This window comes from Scylla paramamosain, chromosome 20 (assembly GCF_035594125.1).
Source record: "Scylla paramamosain isolate STU-SP2022 chromosome 20, ASM3559412v1, whole genome shotgun sequence".
NCBI lineage: Eukaryota > Metazoa > Arthropoda > Malacostraca > Decapoda > Portunidae > Scylla > Scylla paramamosain.
Window position 1 is genome coordinate 19,099,787 of NC_087170.1, and position 21,658 is coordinate 19,121,444.

The 21,658-nt window shown below is 38.6% G+C and overlaps 1 protein-coding gene across 3 annotated transcripts in view; it reads right to left on the reverse strand.

Moving 5' to 3' along the window:
- LOC135110555 (striatin-3-like) overlaps positions 1-21,049 on the reverse strand; it is a 33,552-nt gene extending 12,503 nt beyond the window's left edge. For 2 of the 3 annotated variants that reach the window (XM_064022979.1, XM_064022980.1), the window contains exons 1-9: positions 20,777-21,049; positions 14,525-14,628; positions 11,800-11,958; positions 11,295-11,354; positions 10,864-10,984; positions 10,665-10,743; positions 6,890-6,975; positions 6,412-6,496; positions 4,923-4,949 (exon numbers count right to left, since the gene is read on the reverse strand). In XM_064022979.1, coding sequence (XP_063879049.1) covers positions 4,923-4,949; positions 6,412-6,496; positions 6,890-6,975; positions 10,665-10,743; positions 10,864-10,984; positions 11,295-11,354; positions 11,800-11,958; positions 14,525-14,628; positions 20,777-20,986 — 931 coding nt within the window. In that variant the 5' untranslated portion in view covers positions 20,987-21,049. The remainder of the gene's footprint in view (positions 1-4,922; positions 4,950-6,411; positions 6,497-6,889; positions 6,976-10,664; positions 10,744-10,863; positions 10,985-11,294; positions 11,355-11,799; positions 11,959-14,524; positions 14,629-20,776) is intronic. The other variant, XM_064022981.1, reaches the window with a different exon arrangement.
- Between the last annotated feature and the right edge of the window lie 609 nt (positions 21,050-21,658).

A 21,658-nucleotide genomic window follows, 5' to 3' on the forward strand; every position in this document is an offset into this window, starting at 1 on the left:
TTTCCCCAAGCCTTAAAATCAATAAAAAATCAATGTGTACTCATAAAATTGATTAAAATTCCTGCGCGAGGCATACTTTGTCCCCTCGCCACCAGAGCACACTGTTTCGCACCACCCACGGCCCACTGCACTGTGTTTACTCAGTGTATGTATGACGCTTTCATCTTGCCTAAAGTTGTAGAAAAGAGGAAGCGTGTTGTGCTTACACTTAAACAGAAGGTAGACATTTGTCGACGATTAGAGAGAGGTGAAAGCAGACAGCAACTAATGTCGGAATATGGTGTGGGCTCATCAACTATTTATGACGTTAAATCCCAAACGAAAAAGTTGCGGGATTACATGAAAGCCACCGACACCCCAAAGGCAGCGGAAAATCGTCACACACTGCAGTATCATCATGGTGAAATGATGGACAAAGTGTTATTTGAGTGGTTCTGCTTGTAAAGATCAGAAGGAGTCACAATTACAGGCCCAATGCTACAACTGTGTGTTGGTGAGTGTGAGGTGGCAGCGCAGGTGGCGACGCGTGGCACAGCAATCAGCTGATCTTTGTTATGGTAAGATGCGTGAGTGTAGGGTGGTGATTGTGGACATAATTTCACTTCTATTCAAGTACTGGCATGTCGGCAGTCCCGTTAATGCCAGATAATAAGAGGGATTTTACTGTATCGATGGCTATTTCTTCTTCATAGTAATAACATTAATAATTACAAAACTGGAACAAAATGTAAATAAAATTATTTCATAAAGAATAAGCAATAACAAAAATCCAGAGAAGCAACTTAAGGGAAGCCGAGTGATGAGCATTACCACTATAGTAACACAAGCCATACTGGTAAGGGTCTGTAGCCCTAGATGCTCAAAGCCTCATGGAGCACCAGCCCTTCAGTCTTCTGTCCTCCAGCATAGACAAACATCCTGGCCAAAGTCTAGTTTCCTATATTCAGGCTCAAGAATACAAATGGATCCACCCCACATTTGCCCCCATTCAAAAATACCCTATAATTGACCATATCTAATAAAAAGTAAACACCGGGCAGATGAAAACTTTCATTTGATAACCCAAATAAAACAGCCATAGTGTGATATCTATAAATAAAGAGTCCACAACTGAGTTTGTTACCAGTAATCTCTGTTCAGTATTAGCTGGAATTTGTCAAGGAAATTATTAACTGTCTATAAGAAAAATTTCATCCACTAGTCGGGCATGAAGTGGTATAAAAAAAATAATTAAGCAAATTAATTCCTTAAGTCACTTCCAGAAAAGCATTAAAGGGGAACACTTAAAAAGTTGAGGAAATTCAAGACACAGACTCCTCCTACTAAAAGAAACCCAATGAATAATGTGTAATAATATATCAACCTACATGCCAGGCAAACATCCCCACACAATGAAGCAGAGAAGACAATCTGTCCCCAACACACACACACACACACACACACACACTTGTGAAGACAAAACTGCATTCTCATTCTCATTTGAAGAGGCAAAGAACCTCACTGACCACACCTGCTAAGGGCTCAGTTGTACAGTACATCCAGGTCTCTACATCAAGGCCCAGCAGCAAAACCATTCAAGCCGCACTAAGCCATCATGACAGCCCTTTTCCTGCATCTGGTAAAATCGGCCAATTACACTAGATGCGGGCAAATCTCCCATAAAGGTTCTCATGACAATGTCTTATCCATACACTCAGTACTTCTATCCATTCACCTTATTATGCACAACAATTCGTCCTTGTTCAACAAACATCCCTCTTGCATCTAACACTATTTTCATCGTCTAATCATCTTCACAGTCTCTTCCTTGGATATGCACCTCTCACATCCAATCTAGCTATCCCTTCACCAATAATACTTTTCTATCCTCTATACACACAAACCATCACACTACTCCCTGTTCTTCAAAATCTGTCAACATTCTTTCAACAATTGTTCACATTTAATTTCTCACTTTATCCATACAAATTACTCAAGACATGTTCCTTGGATATTCTATTTCCATTACATTCAATCTCTTCTCTTTGTCCCTAAGTTCCATGTTTCCATCTCAAACAATACAGTCAGTAACAACACATCATCATATGATTTTGTCTCTGCATTCATTCCAAGAGACGTAACTAAATATTACTCATTATTCTCCACTTCATGCATTCTGAACTTGACCTGTAAATCTAATCATATACTGATAGATACACTAGATACTTTAGACAGTTTACCTTCTCATGCAACTTAACATTCAAATCTACATTCACCCTTGTTCTATCTATTGTCCTTGTATACTTCTTTATTTTACTATTGTCCTTGTATACTTCTTTATTTTACTATCAGTCTTTTTCACACTCCCTCTCTTTGTTTGTCCACACCCTTCTAACCTATTCAACCAGTTGTCTCAATCTTGCCTCAGAATCTGCTAAAAAGGTTGAAGGTCACCTAATGGGTGACAGAGTGATGGGAAAGCACACACACACTTACAACTGTCCATCACATGCATGATGGGTAACCCAGGGACCCCCTTCACCCAAATGAAACATGAGTGAGCCCTGGCTATGGCTGCATCAGTAGAAAGCCCTTGCTCACAGGGAGCAGTAGCATCTAACAAGTGAAAGAATTTGAACCTAAGTGAGACTCAAATGCACAACCACACAATAGCAGCTGCACGCACTTCCACTGTACCAGCTAGTTGCTAACAGATAATAAACTATTATCATCTGCAAAAAATAGCAGACTCTTACTCCACTCTCTACTATCAGCATTCATCAGACTCAAACTTCAAACAAATTTCCATTCACCTCCTTTACAACACCATCCATATAAACAATATAAACATTAACAACCAATAATAATAATAATAATAATAATAATAATAATAATAATAATAATAATAATAATAATAATAATAATAATAATAATGAAGCAAAAATTTTGCAAAATCATTTTGCCTCATACCCAAGACCCCCAACCATAAAGGTTAGCTATCAAAGTATTTATGTAGCTGCACATTAAAACCATGTTTGTCTTCAAATGTGATGTAATAAAAATTAACCTAATAAAAAATTAAATAGAAAAATTACAAAACATATTTCTAGAAATGATTTTTATATCCTGCATATTAAGAGTATATATTGTAATAATAACAAGGTTGCACTATATTCTCACAAGTTTAGGGTTAACCTAAAACTGCAATTTTTTTCCCCACAAAGTAAATGATGCTGTCAATTTCATTCAGAGCAATTTCAGATAATTATTTCAATAATCTCATCAATGTCCAGATTCTGAAGGCAGCACACTATGAAGGGCTGAGCCAACAAGCAATAAGCAAACTGCAAGGGACAACACACTGCTCTTGTGGTTGCAACCTTAGCCGGTCTTTCTTTGAGGAGCTCTTGACATCACAAGACATTATCACCACCACAACCTTCTCTGTGGTCACTTCACCAACACCCACAAGGAAAACACATTCCGCCAACACTACTTCTGTGCCTTCAATATCAACTTGCTCCCCATCTCTTAACACAACACTTCACCCCCAACAAGGCATGGCATAACTGAATCCTAACCACACATGAGGGCACCTCTGAATGATGCCTACCCCATATACACCACCAAAACAAGAAGCAAAGATGCAAAACAACACAAGTGTTCAAGCACTAACTTGAAACCAACAACCAAAACTTTCAGCTTTTACCAAGTTTATAGCATTTTTCATAAAATAAACCCTCCTTTTTTTTTTTTACTTCCTACGTATGATTAAGCTTCCAAAGCATTTAGAACCTATCAGCAATGTGAAGCCAATAGTGACGTGAGTGCTAGTATTGTTGTTGTTCTTGTGGTCATGTTGTGCTTGGCTTTGTTTTAACTTGTCATCCTACAAGAATGTAACACAGAGAGGAGAAATTATTCTTAGTGGGTGGCATAAAAAAAAATTATCAAATACAATTCAAATACTTAACAATACTCAACCACATTCTATCCATTTGCTCTCCTTGAATTTCTTGCTCTAGTAATTTACTACTTTATTCTAACAATGAAGCGTAACATTTGCTGAAACATGCCTGTTACTTGTCAAAATGCAATATTCCTTTTAAAAGTCATCCAGTGACCACACATTTCAGCATATATATATATATATATATATATATATATATATATATATATATATATATATATATATATATATATATATATATATATATATATATATATATATATACACACACACACACACACACACACACACACACACACACACACACACACACACACACCAACTTACCTGTAATTTCTAAACTTTCAGTTATTTATTCACTATCACTTACATTTAGCCTACTTCAATATGACCTAAAGTTCTGTTAAGATTTTACCATTTTGAATTTAATCCATGTAAAAATAAAATTTTGTCTACATTTACAAATTCTCCTCCCTCACAATTACTACTAGCAAAAATAAATTAATTAATAAATAAATTTAAAAAAAAAGGAGGGTTTCCTACTTGAATACAGTGTTCCCTTACAACCAGGCAAGCTTAGTATGAGCATGGATCCATGAGAGGCTGAATGCTAGGTTAGTCAAGAGTTCCCACAAACAGACGGCATGATTCTAAGCTATCAAATGTTTACTGAATGCATACAAGGTAGTCCACTAAGGAACTATATACAAAAAAATCAAGAGTAATCAGTACCAAAATATCATGTAACAAAACACTGAGAAATACATGCAAACACATGGTAATGAGGCAAGCATGTACCGTCTTCCCTACACTAGGTAATTCAGGCTAGCTGCAGCAGTCGCAGGTTGGTGTTTTATGACGTCACAGCGGGGCAGGATTTTAACCTTGGGAATCAACATGAACTTGGCTCTGAGACTTGTGTATGGTGGGCCAAGACAGACTACAAGGGACAGTCTTAACTGATCACATTTACCTTGTAAATATTCCTCCTGCCAGTCTCCTATTGTAGCAAGTGATAAAGTGAAAAACAACTATGTAAATTCTGCTTTTAGTGTTAAGACTAAAGGTCACTTTAACTGTGATTACAAATCTTTTTGAGTTGAGGTATGGAGACTCCTGTGGGAAGGTAAAGTAGCCAAGTGCTACAAGATACTGATTGCTTTTTGAATGTCCTTATGGACTAAATACAGACAAGAGTGAACATGTGCACAAAATACAATAAAATAGACACAGACTTCCTTAACATGATTACCTAATTAATTTTATATCCTGAAGATAATTCTGTCAGCCACAAATGGAATGCAATACTTGACTGGTAAAGATATATAAAGCAGAAAGCAAAAATGATCAATAAGGCAGACTCAGCATTCCCAAGTTAATTACAACTGAAGGCACAGTCAGTCATAATACTCCACCAGGAAGAGTTGAGAAACAACCAAGGGGATGAACCACCCACAGCCAGAAGTCACACGATTCTTCTTTCATGGAATGATGAGGTGATGAGGATTAAGGACTGACTGAAGATGAGGCTAACTCTTGCCACTAACTACCACTACCTAAGTGTCATGGCTAACTGAAAAAATAAAAATAAAGTTGTAATTTTCTACAGTTTACTACTGGAATACCTCCTTTAACTAACCAAGTCTCATTAGACAGCTTAGGCACAGTGGGATAAATAAGCTCCATGGTAATTATCCACAGCTTTCATGCAATGCCATCGGTTTAAAATTTGGAGAGCAAATGCCAATCAAAGTTATATAAAGACTATACATACAAAATAATGTGTTAAAAACCTTTCTGTAACTATAAACATATCTTTATACTTGTAGGAGAGCATGTGTCTCCTCTGCATCCAATAATACTCTGAAAAAGCTGGCAGACACTTTAGCCATCACTGACCAGTCACGCTTTACCACTGCAGATGTGAAGCTGTACCCAATCACACCCTTAAGTGGTAATTCAGATGACTCTAGTTTCCAACAGGACCTGCTTAACATACAAGCTGCTATGGGCAATAATAATTCACAAAGGATGACTATCACCTGGAAAAAAACCTTTCCAGCTAACATTTAGTGTTTTCAAAAGTCTACTAATTAGTGGCATTTCACATATCACTGGTGACTAGAGTATCCCTTTCATGGTAACTGTGGCCACACACCACCACTCTTTACCCTCAACACCACCAACACAACAGACCAGTCTTCACACCCTGTCTGGTAGTCACACCTGTGGCTTTACCTCCAAACACAACCTTCATTACCTCACAATGCAAATCAGTACACAATATATCTATCTTGCAACATCTCTAACACACCCACCAGTTGCTCTTTCAAACTTAACCAAACCAAAAGGCATTCAGTCAATCCCTGCCGCAGTAACAATCTCACACCCATTCACACACACACAGACACGCACACACCAAGGCACGGCACAGTGTGTGGACCCAGCATGTGGTAACTTACGTGGGTTGTCCTCCACATCTGGTAGAAACGGAAATTCGTGGTCCAGCTCCACAGGCTCTCCATCGACATCATCCACATCCAGCGTCTAAGTACACAACAACAGAGAGTATGTTACTACACTCACCCTTAGGTACACAGGAACAAGTCTCATTATTCAATATTATCATGATTACCAGCCTCCATGATTCCACTACAAGACAAAAAAAAGCCTGCCCTAATCTCCACTCATCTTTTGCCACCTGCCAGTCTATTTCAGGCCATATAAATGTTCATTAAAAGGAAGGGAATATTTTCTCTCTCTCTCTCTCTCTCTCTCTCTCTCTCTCTCTCTCTCTCTCTCTCTCTCTCTCTCTCTCTCTCTCTCTCTCTCTCTCTCTCTCTCTCATATAAACACACATACACCAAGAAACAGAAAAAAACTGAAACTTGAAAGTAAGATTACTAAATGAAGGGAAGAGGAAGGGAAAAATAAACTCACTTTGGCAACCTTCGGACTCTTGAGACCATGAACATCCTCTTCTTCCTCGGCATCCTCCTCATCGTCATCTTCATCCATCTCCATCCCTGAGAACATGAGTGAAACATGCAACACATTTAAGGCAGGTTCACATCAGCTGCGATGCTACATTAGCTATGCAATGCACACAATGTACAGCCACATGGCTTCCAACTGCTATAGTACTTTTTAAATAAGAGTATTCATGCCAGACATTATGGTGTACAAAATATGTAACCTAAAAAAAAAAGTAGATAAAAAAATACCTGTCAACTTAAAAGGAACAATATAGCCATAGGAAGAAATTTATTAAGAAAAAGAAGATATGGATAAGTAGAAACAGTGTTCTAAACTGAGCAATGGATCAGTGGAATGCATTACAAGAAAAAGTGGTGTATGCAAAGCATCGTAAATAAATCTAAACAAAATGTGATAAATGGGTTTAAAAACTTGAACATAATGAGCTTTTTTTTTTATGTAGGAGGGACACTGGCCAAGGGCAACAAAAATCCAATAAAAAAAAATGTCCACTGAAATGCCAGTCCCATAAAAGGGTCCAAAGCGGAAGTCAAAAATTGAAGGATAAGTGTCTTGAAACCTCCCTCTTGAAGGAATTCAAGTCATAGTAAGATGGAAATACAGAAACAGGCAGGGAGTTCCAGAGTTTACCAAAGAAAGGGATGAATGATTGAGAATACTGGTTAACTCTCGAGTTAGAGAGGTGGACAGAATAAGGGGTGAGAGAAAGAAGAAAGCCTTGTGCAGCGAGGCCACGGGAGGAGGGGAGGCATGCAGTTAACAAAATCAGAAGAGCAGTTAGCATGAAAATAGCGGTAGAAGACACCTAGAGATGCAATATTGCAGTGATGAGAGAGAGACTGAAGACAGTCAGTTAGAGGAAAGAAGTTGATGAGATGAAAAGCTTTTGATTCTACCCTGTCTAGAAGAGCAGTATGAGCCCCCAGACATGTGAAGCATACTCCATACATGGACGGATAAGGCGCTTGTACAGAGTTAGCAGCTGGGGGGGGGGGGTGAGAAAAACTGGTGGAGACGTCTCAGAACGCTTAACTTCATAGAAGCTGTTTTAGCTAGAGATGAGATGTGAAGTTTCCAGCTCAGATTATAAGTAAAGGACAGACCGAGGATGTTCAGTGTAGAAGAGGGGGGCAGTTGAGTGTCATTGAAGAAGAGGGGATAGCTGTCTGGAAGGTTGTGTCGAGTTGATAGATGGAGGAATTAAGTTTTCGAGACATTGAACAATACCAAGTTTGCTCTGCCCCAATGAGAAATTTTAGAAATATCAGAAGTCAAGCGTTCTGTGGCTTCCCTGCGTGAAATGTTTACTTCCTGAAGGGTTGGACGTCTATGAAAAGACGTGGAGGGTGGTATCATCAGCGTAGGAGTGGATAGGACAAGAAGTTTGGTTTAGAAGATCATTAATGAATAATAAGAAGAGAGTGGGTGACAGGACCAAACCCTGAGGAACACCACTGTTAATAGATTTAGGAGAAGAACAGTGACCATCTACCACAGCAGCAATAGAACGGTCAGAAAGGAAACTTGAGATGAATTTACAGAGAGAAGGATAGAAGCCATAGGAGGGTAGTTCGGAAATCAAAGCTTTGTGCCAGACTCTATCAAAAGCTTTTGATATGTCCAAGACAACAGCAAAGGTTTCACCAAAATCTCTAAAAGAGGATGACCAAGACTCTGTAAGGAAAGCCAGAAGATTACCAGTAGCGCAGCCTTGATGGAACCCATAAGTGGCAATCAGATAGAAGGTTGTGAAGTGATAGATGTTTAAGAATCTTCCTATTGAGGATAGATTCAAAAACTTTAGATAGGCAGGAAATTAAAGCAATAGGACGGTAGTTTGAGGGATTAGAACGGTCACCCTTTTTACGAACAGGCTGAATGTGGGCAAACTTCCAGCAAGAAGGAAAGGTAGATGTTGACAGACAGAGCTAAAAGAGTTTTGACTAGGCAAGGTGCAAGCACAGAGGCACAGTTTTGGAGAACAATAGGAGGGTCCATAAGCCTTCCAAGGGTTTAGGCCAGCAAGGGCATGGAAAACATCATTGCAAAGAATTTTAATAGGTAGTATGAAGTAGTCAAAGGGTGGAGAGGGAGGAACACGCCCAGAATAATCCAAGGAAGAGTTTTTAGCAAAGGTTTGAGGAAAGAGTTCAGCTTTAGAAATAGATGTGAAAGCAGTGGTGCCATCTGGTTGAAATAAAGGAGGGAAAGAAGAAGAAGCAAAGTTATTGGAGATATTTTTGGCTAGATACCAGAAGTCATGAGAAGAGTTAGATCTTGAAAGGTTTTGACACTTTCTGTTAAGGAAGGAGTTTTGGCTAGTTGGAGAACAGACTTGGCATGGTTCTAGCCAGAAATATAAAGTGCATGAGATTCTGGTGATGGAAGGCTTAAATACCTTTTGTGGGCCACCTCTCTATCATGTATAGCACGAGAACAAGCTGTGTTAAACCAAGGTTTGGAAGGCCAGACATTATCACCTCTGTTATGCGCTCAGCACACAAAGACGGGTCTAAGACCTCCTCAGGTCCCCCCCAACTAGCAGAGGCAAAATGCCATAGGCACCTTCACTTAGGGGGATCCTGAGGAGGGATTGCAGCAATAGGACAAGATGCAGATATGAGATTGTGATTGGAGGATCCTAACAGAGAAGAAAGGGTGACAGCATAAGCAGAAGGATCAGAGGTCAAGAAAAGGTCAAGAGTGTTGGGCGTATCTCCAAGATGGTCAGGAATACAAGTAGGGTGTTGCACCAATTGCTCTAAGTCATGGAGGATAGCAAAGATGAAGGCTAGTTCACCAGGATGGTCAGTGAAGGGAGAGGAAAGCCAAAGCTGGTGGTGAACATTGAAGTCTCCAAGAATGGAGATCTCTGCAAAAGGGAAGAGGGTCAGAATGTGCTCCACTTTGGAAGTTAAGTAGTCAAAGAATTTCTTATAGTCAGAGGAATTAGGCGAGAGGTATACAGCACAGATAAATTTAGTTTGAGAGTGACTCTGTAGTCGTAGCCAGATGGTGGAAAACTCGGAAGATTCAAGAGCGTGGGCACGAGAGCAGGTTAAGTCATTGTGCACATAACGCAACATCCAGCTTTGGATCAAAAATGAGGATAGAGAAAGTAGGACGGAACAGAAAAGAGGCTACTGTCAGTTGCCTCAGACACCTGAGTTTCAGTGAGGAAAAGAAGATGAGGTTTAGAAGAGGAGAGGTGCTGTTCTACAGATTGAAAATTAGATCTTAGACCGCGAATGTTACAGAAATTAATGAAGAAAAAGTTGAGAGGGTTGTCAAGACACTTATGGTCGTCGACAGAAAGGCAGTCCGACCTGGGGACATTTATGGTCCCCTCCCCAGATGGGGACTCCGAGGCTGGTGTAGGAGTGGCCATGATGATTTTGAAATTTTTGAGTGAAGGGTGTGTGTGTTATTAGGTGCTTGTAGTTTTGTGTGGAGGAAGAGAGTTGTCTTTAGAGGGCAAGCTGTGACTGCCCCTTTGTGTTGTGAGACACAAAAGGAAACGTTCAATGAGGTCACAGCTGGGTTTAGTGATAAGTTCACAGCACCCCCTGAACAGTGCTTTAGACCTCACTGGGACTAATTATCGTTTCGGCAGGTGTCTACTGCCTCCTCCTCTGTATGTTTGAATTCGATCCTATTAAAATACAAATAAATACTAGTCAATACACATATGAACATACACACAAACAAGATGCCTTACCTTCAGACCTTAGAAAGTCAAAATTTTCCATGACTGCCTTCTCTGCATCTCGTATTTGAGCCTCCAAGGTAGACTGAGGCTGTGAAGAAAAAGCAGAGACTGCATCATGTACCAGAAAAAAACACAATGTGGTGCTGAGTAAAGTTGGCCAACAAAATCATGGGAAATAAATTCAATGTGTAAGACAGCTGTACGACACCTTTTTGGAGACATTCCAGCGGTTGGGGTCTGGTTGGCGCTTGGTGGTGTCTGAACCATTCACTGCTGGTGTGCTGTTGTGATTCTCCTCATTCTCCCCACTGCTGATGCCAAGCAAAGACCTGCACAGACAAGTTTTAACTCCCTCACCATACCAAGTTATAAATGTACTAACAATTAAATACAGAAGTGAGCAGTGAGTGTGCAATAAAGGTCATGATAACATTACATAAGTGGTGTATTAATGCATCAGCATCAGAATCGATATATAATCTGCATGTTTTCAATATATCAATATTGACATCAGCCATTCTTTAACCAATATTCTCTACTATTGTTTGTTGTGATATATCTAGATGGTCTTCCCAAACATCAAGATCAGTCATCTAAGCCCTCAACAATCTCCCCAAATGCTTCCCAGACAAGACTTACCTCACTCTGTTGCTCCGTAGGTCAATGATTGTGTCCGTGTAGCCTATCTCCTGAAGGTATCTGGAAGGACACACCATTACATAGGACACCTTCTATGTGGAGTTCCTACAATAGAATCACAGGTTAACTTTCACTTATTTACCATATCCTCTTTGTTCAAGCAGATGTGAATATAACTATAAAATGTTAAACTTCAATTACCATCCAGATTCAAGGAAGGAGAACAGAAAGGAAACAGATGATAGTGGTGGTAGTGGTGGTGGTGACAGTGGTAGTAATAATAGAGGTTTCAAACAGACAGGATACAGACATACAAATGATGAAACATGGCAGTGCTGGTGGTGGTTGATACTTCATTCAAAAGCAGCAGTGGAAGATACAGACATGATGGTGAAGAGTACATGATTTTAATAACAATGACAATGGAGACACACTACAAAGAGCTACTTATGAAGGCTATAAACAAACATGGTGATGAAAACTAGCCAACAACAGTCATACTCACTGTCTAAGAAGATGTCTTGACTGCTTCCAGGAGACATTGGTGTTGGTGGAGAGGATGGCATCAGGATCCACACGCACCTCCTCCCCACCCTCCTCTACAGGAGGGTTCATGTCCCCCTGCACCAGCTCTGTGCCATACTTCAGCTTGTGGTACTTGGCCCTGAGAGAAGCAGAGGGTCATAATGGGTCATAACAAAACCCAAAGCATTTATATCCCTTATGATTACTCTGGAACAAAGTACTGCTGAAAAACTTGAACCTGGTATGAGTCTGAGTGATGAAAACACAACTGTGTGTGCATCAGTTTCTTTTCTTGCCTGAAGATGAACTTTTTTTTGACAAAGTCAAAATATTTCATCAATTTTCAGTTTTCATGCATTTCTTATTCCAGATTAGAGTTTTCCCAATGGTACATCTGAGCATAAAGAGGGTCAAAGACTGCACGGATCATTCATGTCTTTAGAGGATTTGTTTGGGATTACATGCATTAAACATGAAGAGGAGGGTTGAAAGCCACACATACTGCTTCTGGCTCTACTCATTGATGTGATTAGTTTTGGATAACATACAACCAATCAGCATGAAGAAGAGGATCACAAGCTGGTATGTTATCAGTTCAGGAATGTTGGTCTCAATCCAATAAAATAACTGGGAACCTTTTGAGAATTATTAAAGGGGAGGGTCTGTTATAAAAGGGTAATGCCTGCCTATCTGCAACTGCATCTGTGAATTAACAGTCTTTTCTTTTTTTTACATGCACAATTACATAACGAAAAGCAAAAAAAAAATTTTTTTTTTTTAAATCAATAAGCAGTCCTTACAAATCTTGAATGTGACTGAGAGCATAACATCAAAGCCTGAAATGTTGCTAAAAAGTTCCCCAGATTCTAGCACCCATCAATATAACTTCTACACCATTTATTGATGACTTGCACCAACTCTTCAAGTAAAAGAGAATGGTAGAAGGCCTTACATAAGAGCAGTGTAGAGGATGTGAGTCACAGGGGCCTTGGGTGGGATTATGAATGGGAGGAGTGTGCGTGTAGAGGTTAAGGAGAGATTATGAAACTATAACCTGACATACTGTGCCCTGAGCCTTACAAACATGGATTGGTGGTGGAATTGAACAAAAGAGCCATGGTACCTGATATGAAACCAAGTAGAGCAGGGTTACAATTAACTTATTTAAGAAGAATATGATGCTGAGAAAATGAAATTATAACACTGTGGAGCTGCTGCACAAGTGGTGTAATGGGTTCTAAAATGGTTTGAACATGTGGATAAACAGGAAAAAAATACACATCAGAATAAAAAAATAGGTAAAAGGAAGAGGACCAATCTTGTGATGAGAAAAGTCATGGAATTAGTGGCAATAAGAGTAGTAAAGAGAAAACAGCAGCAAACAAAAACTGTGTGCATGGAAAGGTCAGATAATATTTTCTTGCAATCATCATCTACAGAAAGGAAAAAAAGAAGTCCAACTGATCTTTTTTTTTTCTCTTAAAATTTTAGAGATAATCCACTAAAAGCTAAGATTCAAGTATCACAATAATGTCTACCACAGTTTAAAAATGTCAACCTTTTATTATCTGATGACAACTCAAGACACCAGGTGCATGCTTGTCTTTCAATGTACAGTTTCTTGCACTGAAAAATCATCAGAGAAAAATCATCTAAGATTACTCAAATCAGGAAACATGTCATATTCTCCTCAGCAGTCAAAAGGTTAATATGTCCCACTCAATACTTTTTCCTACACAGCTCACACATGCACTCAATCCTAACGTATGCCTCTCAACTCCTAGCACACTGGACCAGGTCACACAGCAACATTGCTCATTCACCTCACCATGCTCTTTTTAGAATGTTCCAGCCTTTTGGCAGCATCATCTTTAACAAACAAACCTTCACTACCATAGACTACACTTCCCACACATGTACAAGTCTACACTTTATATGCACTGAAAGTTAGCTCTTGTCTGAGGGAAAATTATCTACTAGCACTTCAACATGCTTATAACTTTGTTCTTATGCCCTATTAATCAAACTTCCAAAATTACAAACTTCTCAATGCAGTTATTTCTAAATACATATGCAAAACTAGCTGTCACATCATCTCTCAACCAAAGCCCAAAAACATCGCTCCTCTTGACTTTCCCTCCCTTGACAGTTTACTTTATATTACACCTCTATCACACCATCTCTGACGTACTACTCTCTACATGCTACTGATTACCATGCCTACATAACTTGCATGAGTTTACAATAAAAGCATGACATTTTCTCCAAACTGATTGACTGAACTTTCAAGAACTCAAAATGATAATAAAAAAAAAATACCAGTAGCCTTTTGCTCTTCTCCCTTGCAATGTGTTCCTCATTAGCATGATAAGACTGGAATGACTATAAATGATCCTCTAATCAACTCACATTCTATTTATATACACCACTGATATTAAAGTGAGATCAGTGGTATTTACTTGTCACTTCCCTGATCTATCTATCTATGTGTGGCTCATGTTTCAAAGAACTTCCCCAGACTGGGAAAGAAGAATCTCTATGTCTATTCTTGCATGCTGTAATCTGCCCATTCCTCTCACTCTTTTCTTTCACATACTTCATACTCTTTCCTCCTATTTCACTGTTTTCCTCTACCCTGATGCAGGTGCAAATTTATGATAATACAACTGATACTTAATTTCTGATAATGAAGGCAACTGTCTCACCTTTCCTGTTTGAGAGCATACTCCAGCATCTTTATTCTTCTGACAAGATCATTTTTGAGGTTCTCTTGCCCCTTCCTCTCTCCATTCAGGAAGGCAATTTTTGCCTAAGGAAGGAAAGAACAGAACATTACCCATAATGACGACAAAGATTTAACAGTATCCTGGGCTGAACAGGATACAGGCCTTACTTAAAAAATTATAATAATAATAACAAAAAAATAAAATAAAATGTAGCATATGCTAGTCACTCCAGATCACCTAATATCAAAGTTACAAATGCTTGTCTCATTTTCTTGGACAACCTTTGGGCACAGGATCCACTTATAAGTTCCTATCTTGCAAGGCCATATATGGTTTCCTTATGCAACACAAATAAAAACTTGAATATTTTGGAAAACAAAATAGAAAACAAAAAACAATAACACACACACACACACACACACACACACACACACACACAAATGGAAGAGAGTACTGTTTAAGACTGATCCATGCCTTGATGACTGACACCTGCTGAAATAATGTAATGTCATAGAACTGACCAGTGACTGACTTTGATGACAGGCACAAGTCTTTCTTCTATAACACTGGGGCACCACAGCAGTGAATAATAAATTGCTTTATATCTGATGACTGACATGTCATACCAGCAACAAGCTCCTGATAATACATACCTCCAACTGATATATCAATCAGTAGTGACTAATCAACATAAACATGTTGATACCAAACAGAAGGCTGAGTCCAAAGGCAGCAATTACATCAGCCAGTGTTCCCTATCAAAGCTGAGAAATGTGAGCCAGCCATGAGCAGAATACATGTGAAACAATCTCTGAACTGCCAACACCAGACAACAGGTAGCCGGGAATCAGAACGAGTTATGTCAGGAGGAGTACATGATATGAATACACATCTTTACAGCTCATTCTGCCACAAACCATCCCAGCACGGGAGAAGCTGGGCCAAACTGAAGGAAAGCTTCCAGTCTTAACTTAAGGCAGACCTTATAGGCTCCAAACCATCCAAGGGACAATTATTCCACAGTCATATAAGGAGATCAATGAAGGACAAAAGTGCACAGGTGGAATGTCTATGTTTTCTTGCCACTGCACCACAATACGCCCATAAATGCAGTGTGTCCCACCTCAGCTCATAGGTAATTAAAAAAAATGTATATCAGTGTATATCCCCCTATAGACTAACCGAGCATACATACATCTCTACATTTTCATTCACACACACACACACACACACACACACACACACACACACACACACACACAAGCACACACACACACAATGTACACACTACATACAGGCCTAGATTATTAGTTTCCACAATAATAGCTTCTATAGTGAAAAGCCACCAATGATATAATAGTTTCTTATCTCCCATGAAGAAGCTGCAAATTAAAAACATAACCAGAAGCAAGCCGCACTTCCTGGCTCTCATTATTTGTAAAGACAACAATTTGATAACCAGCAATGGAAAAGAATTGTTATGAATATGAACAAATGAATAATGAACATTCTCTGTGAAACAGTATAGCACTGTCATGCATCCACCCAGCCACCCACTACTGGCAGGGAAGGGAAGCACCTCAAAGCCTTATCTTATCACCTGCCAAACAGAGGCCCACACAAAAAATGTAAAAAGGTTAAATGAGACTTTAACAAATTAATATTTCACAAAACCTTATCAAACAAGACTCACAAAAAAAAAGCATCACAGTGAAATATAAAAACATTTTTTTTTTAATACTAACATATCAATAAAAGGATAAAGAAATTTTATACAATATAACATATCCCTTCCCTTCCAGGTACCTTCAGGTGAGCCAAAAACTTCATAAACTTAAAGATGATAATAATGCACATAGCTTTCTTTTGACAAATTCAAACATATTTTTCCTCCCAGTGCCTTTAAGGTGAACTAAAGACAATCTGGGTGCTGGTTCTCACACTCCACAATAAAAAAAAAAGTCAAAGGTCAAACTCACTATCATGCCTTTGTTACAGTTGTACTCAAGGTTCTATGAAGGTTGGGAAGACAGATCTTCCAGTGTTGGGCCATTTATTCCCCTTGATGAGTGGCCCATCACTGGGTCATGATTAAAGGGAAGCATCATCAGCCCTCCCACAGTAATGTCCCCGGGAGCAAAGAAATTAAAGGGTGTGCTGTTGATGTTACAGAGTGTCACCATTTAAATATTTTTGCATATATGATATATATTCCAATTATTCACCTACAGTTCCATGTATTTTATTAATCTATCTCAACAGCAAGGTTAATCTAGGCAAAAGCATTCATGGGTGTGTTCTTGGTGTTAGTATTCATTATTTTCATGTCTACAATATATTTAATTTACCAACAGCACTAAGCATTTCATCAATTTGCAGACTAGTCTGATCATCCCTCCCATCGAAATCAAAGCCCTATCACAGGTTGATGGTGTCACCTGTCATTGCCCTTCATAAATTTTTTTCATAAATTTTTTTCACAACTAAAAACATATTTCACCTACTCCCCAACAGTTTCCAAACAAAATTAATTACATTTTTCCCTCCCACAGCAATGCTCCTCCAAGCAAAAAGTAAAAAAAAAAAATAAATAAAATAAATAAATAAATAAATAAATAAATAAATAAATAAATAAATAAATAAATAAATAAATAAATAAATAAAGATAAATTATATATATATATATATATATATATATATATATATATATATATATATATATATATATATATATATATATATATATATATATATATATATATATATATATATATATATAAAGCCTGGGTTGTCAGCATTACATGTCATCAACTTTTATATTCTTTTTACAAAACACATTTCAGACATACATCCACAGCTTCCCAATCAAAATAATGGGATTTTTTTTTTCCTTTTCTGCACTTCCTACATAATGTCCTTGCAAGCAAAAATAAAGAAAGAAAGAAAGAAAGAAAGAAAGAAAGAAAGAAAATAAAATCTTGGCTGGTGTTACATAACATTTAAATCACACATTTCACTCATAAACAAACAGCTTCCTATTTAGAATCATGAGACATTTTCTCCTCCTACAGAAATGGCCTTGTAAGCAAGATAAATTAGCCATTTCATCATTACCATTGTCAGCATCCTTTTTATATATATATATATATATTCATAAAGAACATATTCCACGTGTTCACCTTTCTCATCAAAAGGATTTTTTTTTTTTCACTTCCATTGAAATGTTCTTGTATGATTTAGCTACTTGTGTGATATGACATTCTTATTTATAATTCTGACAACTATAATGAATATTCTACTTATTCACCAACAGATTCCTAGTCTAAAGAATAAGGAAGGGATGACTCTCTTAACATGAGCAACTGATCAAATAGATAACACCACTCATCACTATCTATTTAGTCTTGAAAGTCTCCTATTCCATATGTAATTCAGATAAACTTGTTTCAAAGATATAAACACAACAGAACTTGAAGCTCCTCTTAGCATGAAAGACCATCCAAATGCCTACCTAAAGGTATTCCATTCAATTCATGACTCAGGTAAATGTCACAACAGACAACTCAAAATTTCCTTCTAATGTAAACACCACCAAGTCACTTTCCTTGCTTTACATTCCTATTTACAAGTACCTCAAGCAGTCAAGAATACCAGTCTTACATAAAACAGTGCTGGTCAACATATCATCTCATAAAGCAACCTTATCTTTCCACCACAGGATGTGCTTAAGCACAGTAAATCATGCACAGCTTCCAATACAAGGTAGTGAAGATTGATATCTTATGGCTGTCTGCCCATCACCTCACCACAGACAGATACTTCAGTAAACATCAGAGGAGGCTGATGCAAAAGCTATATTGCCCAACAAAATCAGAAAATACCTACTGGATAATGTTACTAGAGCTTTTAGCATGTAATTTACATCAGCTATAATGTTCTTTTAACTCCTCAGTAATGCCAGCAATGAATGAATATAATTAAGAAAGTGTAGAGTTCCCAAGATTTACTAATTGCATTTTGCTAATTTTTTTTTCTTTTCTATGTAAGAAAGCAACTGGCCAAGGGCAACAACAAAATTTTTGAGGAAAAAAATGCCCATGTGAGTGCCAGTTACCAAAAATGATTGCCAAACAGAAAAATCAGATAACAGATTGAAATCTCCCTTTTGAAAGAGTTCAATTCATAGGATGAGGAACTACAGAAGCAAGCAGGGAGTTCCAGAGTTAACCAGAGAATGGGATGAACGATTGAGAATACTGGTTAACTCTTGCATTGGAAAGATAGACAGAAAAGGGGGGGTGAGAGAAAGTAGTCTTGTGCAGAAAGGCTGAGGAAGGAGAGGAGGCACACAGTTAGCAATTAGCATGAAAATAGCAGTAGAAGATAGCATGAGATGCAACACTGCAGCGATGAGAGAGAGAGGCTGAAGACAGTCAGTTACAGGAGAACTGATAAGACGAAAAATTGCATAATGTCATTAATAAGTACTTCCAGTACATGTGGTAAATGTAAAATCAATTACTCTACTGAACATAACTCTAGTATGAGATTATCATTGCAACGTGCATGTATTCACCTAGTTTTAGTATACATAATAGGTGCCGAACTCTTTTCTTCTCTTTTTATATCTACTTTTATACAATTTAGTTTATGTGTCCATTAGCAATTAAAAAGAAAATCTACTGCTTCAAAACAAGAAGTGTATTCATAGCAGTCTTCATAATATTACATGTAAGGAAGATGTAAGCAAATCCTTTAGGTAACACTATATACTGTTAAGTATATAGCAAGACAGAAAAAAAATACATTAATATTACATAACCTTTCAGCATGTATCATTCAGCCACTCCTCCAAGGATGCACTGTCAACATATCAGGCAGGCCACTTCAGTTATATAAGAGTGTGCATGTCTCAAGGAAGTTTGAAAAGAAAAAGGAAAAAAAATATATATATATATATATATATATATATATATATATATATATATATATATATATATATATATATATATATATATATATATATATATATATATATATATATATATATATATATATATATATATATATATATATATATATATATAGAGAGAGAGAGAGAGAGAGAGAGAGAGAGAGAGAGAGAGAGAGAGAGAGAGAGAGAGAGAGAGAGAGAGAGAGAGAAAAAAAATTATCATTAATTGGCATACAATGATGAAAATTGTATATGTCAGACATATTTCAGACTGGAAGTCACACACAAATACACAGGAGTGTGCATGGGTCTCCAGGAAGTTCAGAATAGTTAATTTTTCATTAGTAGGCATAAAAAGGTAAAAAGAAAAGTATGCAAGTATTAAGAGAAAAAAAATTTCATCATTAAGAACAAAACCTCTGAAACACAGCTATCCATGGCCCCAAGGCATCATGCCCAGCTGCCTCCACTACCCCTCACAGAACACAAGGAAGTGGCCTATCACACCTGTACATTCATTCACAGGCTAATTTGTGCTGCAACATCCAACACCCACTCCCATAATGAGACACTGAGGCCATGATGAGGTGATTGTTGAGATGACACTCATGACAACTTAGCAGCTTATGAGGGTGAGGCAAATGGAAAATATGGTCAGGTTTGTATAATAAATGATGGTTAGCTTAATTTTTACTCATAACAACCACTCTGTTCCTACCACAAACACCACAATCCACGAGCCACAGGCCCACCGCCCACACACCCTCCCCACCACATCTCTTGGCAACTTTTGACAAGCCTGTCCCTTCCCTATTGCATGTGGCTGGAAATAGCACCACAGCACCACCACATTGCCCCTTCCTGACCCCATTACTATTCCTGGAGTGGCTGTATTCCCCTCGGAGTGAGCAGTCTTGCCTCACTCCCCCCCCTCCCCCCTTTGTTGCCACCATGCCAGGAGGGGGGGTAGGGAGGCCACTGACACCTCGGGGACATCAACAACCATGAATCCAGACATGGGCGTGCGTGGGCGTGTGCGTGGAGGTGCGGGCGAGGCAGGGAGGTGAGGGAAGTGAGGGAGGAGCGAACTGGACAACAGCTGATCACCGTCAATCAATGATACTCCCTGTCCTCTCCGCAGCCTTATTTCTCGTCCTCCCGCCTTCACCCGTGCCCTACACTTCCACCCGCCGCGCCCACAGCTAGGACAGAAACCCCTGCTAGCCTAACAAGGGGAAAATTGGTGTAATAAATGGAATAAAGGCGAGAAAACAAACCTGCAGCTCCGCCCTCTCCAACTCCCACTGCGAGCGCTCCATCTCAAATCTGGCCCATTCATGCTGGATAAAGTGGAGTATCCCCGGAATGGAGTACTGTATTCGTTGGTTGGGTTCTTCTAGGTTCTGTCTATTGGCCACACCAGCCGGACTTCCACTCCCTGCCAGCTGGTTTTGACTCGAAGTCTCGTCCATCCTCGGCAGTCTCATACCATGGCAGCCATTACCACCGCGCACTCCAGCCGGGCCGCAGCTTCTTCTCCTCTTCTGAAAACCACTCCCCCCTACTCCCATGACTCTCCTCCCCATCCAAGACCTCCCTCCCTCCCCTTCTCTCCATCTCCTCTGTCTTTCTAAACGTGGTTCATATTCATGTCTTTGTTATTTCTATATTTTTCTGTTATCAGTATGGACATTTGCTACCTCGTCTCAAATTCTGAAAGGGACTTGTATATGTTTTTCCCTGCATATCTCCCCTTGTCCTTTCCTCCCTCTTCCCCCCCTCTCTATATCGCTTGTATCTCTGTAAATGTACTTCATTTCAGTGTCTTTACTCTATCCATATAAATATTTTTTTTTTTCCGGTATTATTTTGGGAATATTTTAACCTTTCCTCCTCTGAAATCCACCTATGTTTATTTTCTTGGTAATACTTCCCCTGTCCCTTCCTCCCTCCTCATTCCCCTGATCTCCCTGTTTCATTTTTAAGTCTGTTCTTTTTTTCCCATATTTTAATGTTTTATTTATTTATTTTTTTTTTCCTCTCAGCATCCTATGAAAGTTTATTGTGTTTTTTTTTTCTCTCCCTTCGACTATTGCTCTCCTAGTTCCTTCCTCTCTCTCTCTCTCTCTCTCTCTCTCTCTCTCTCTCTCTCTTGAAGC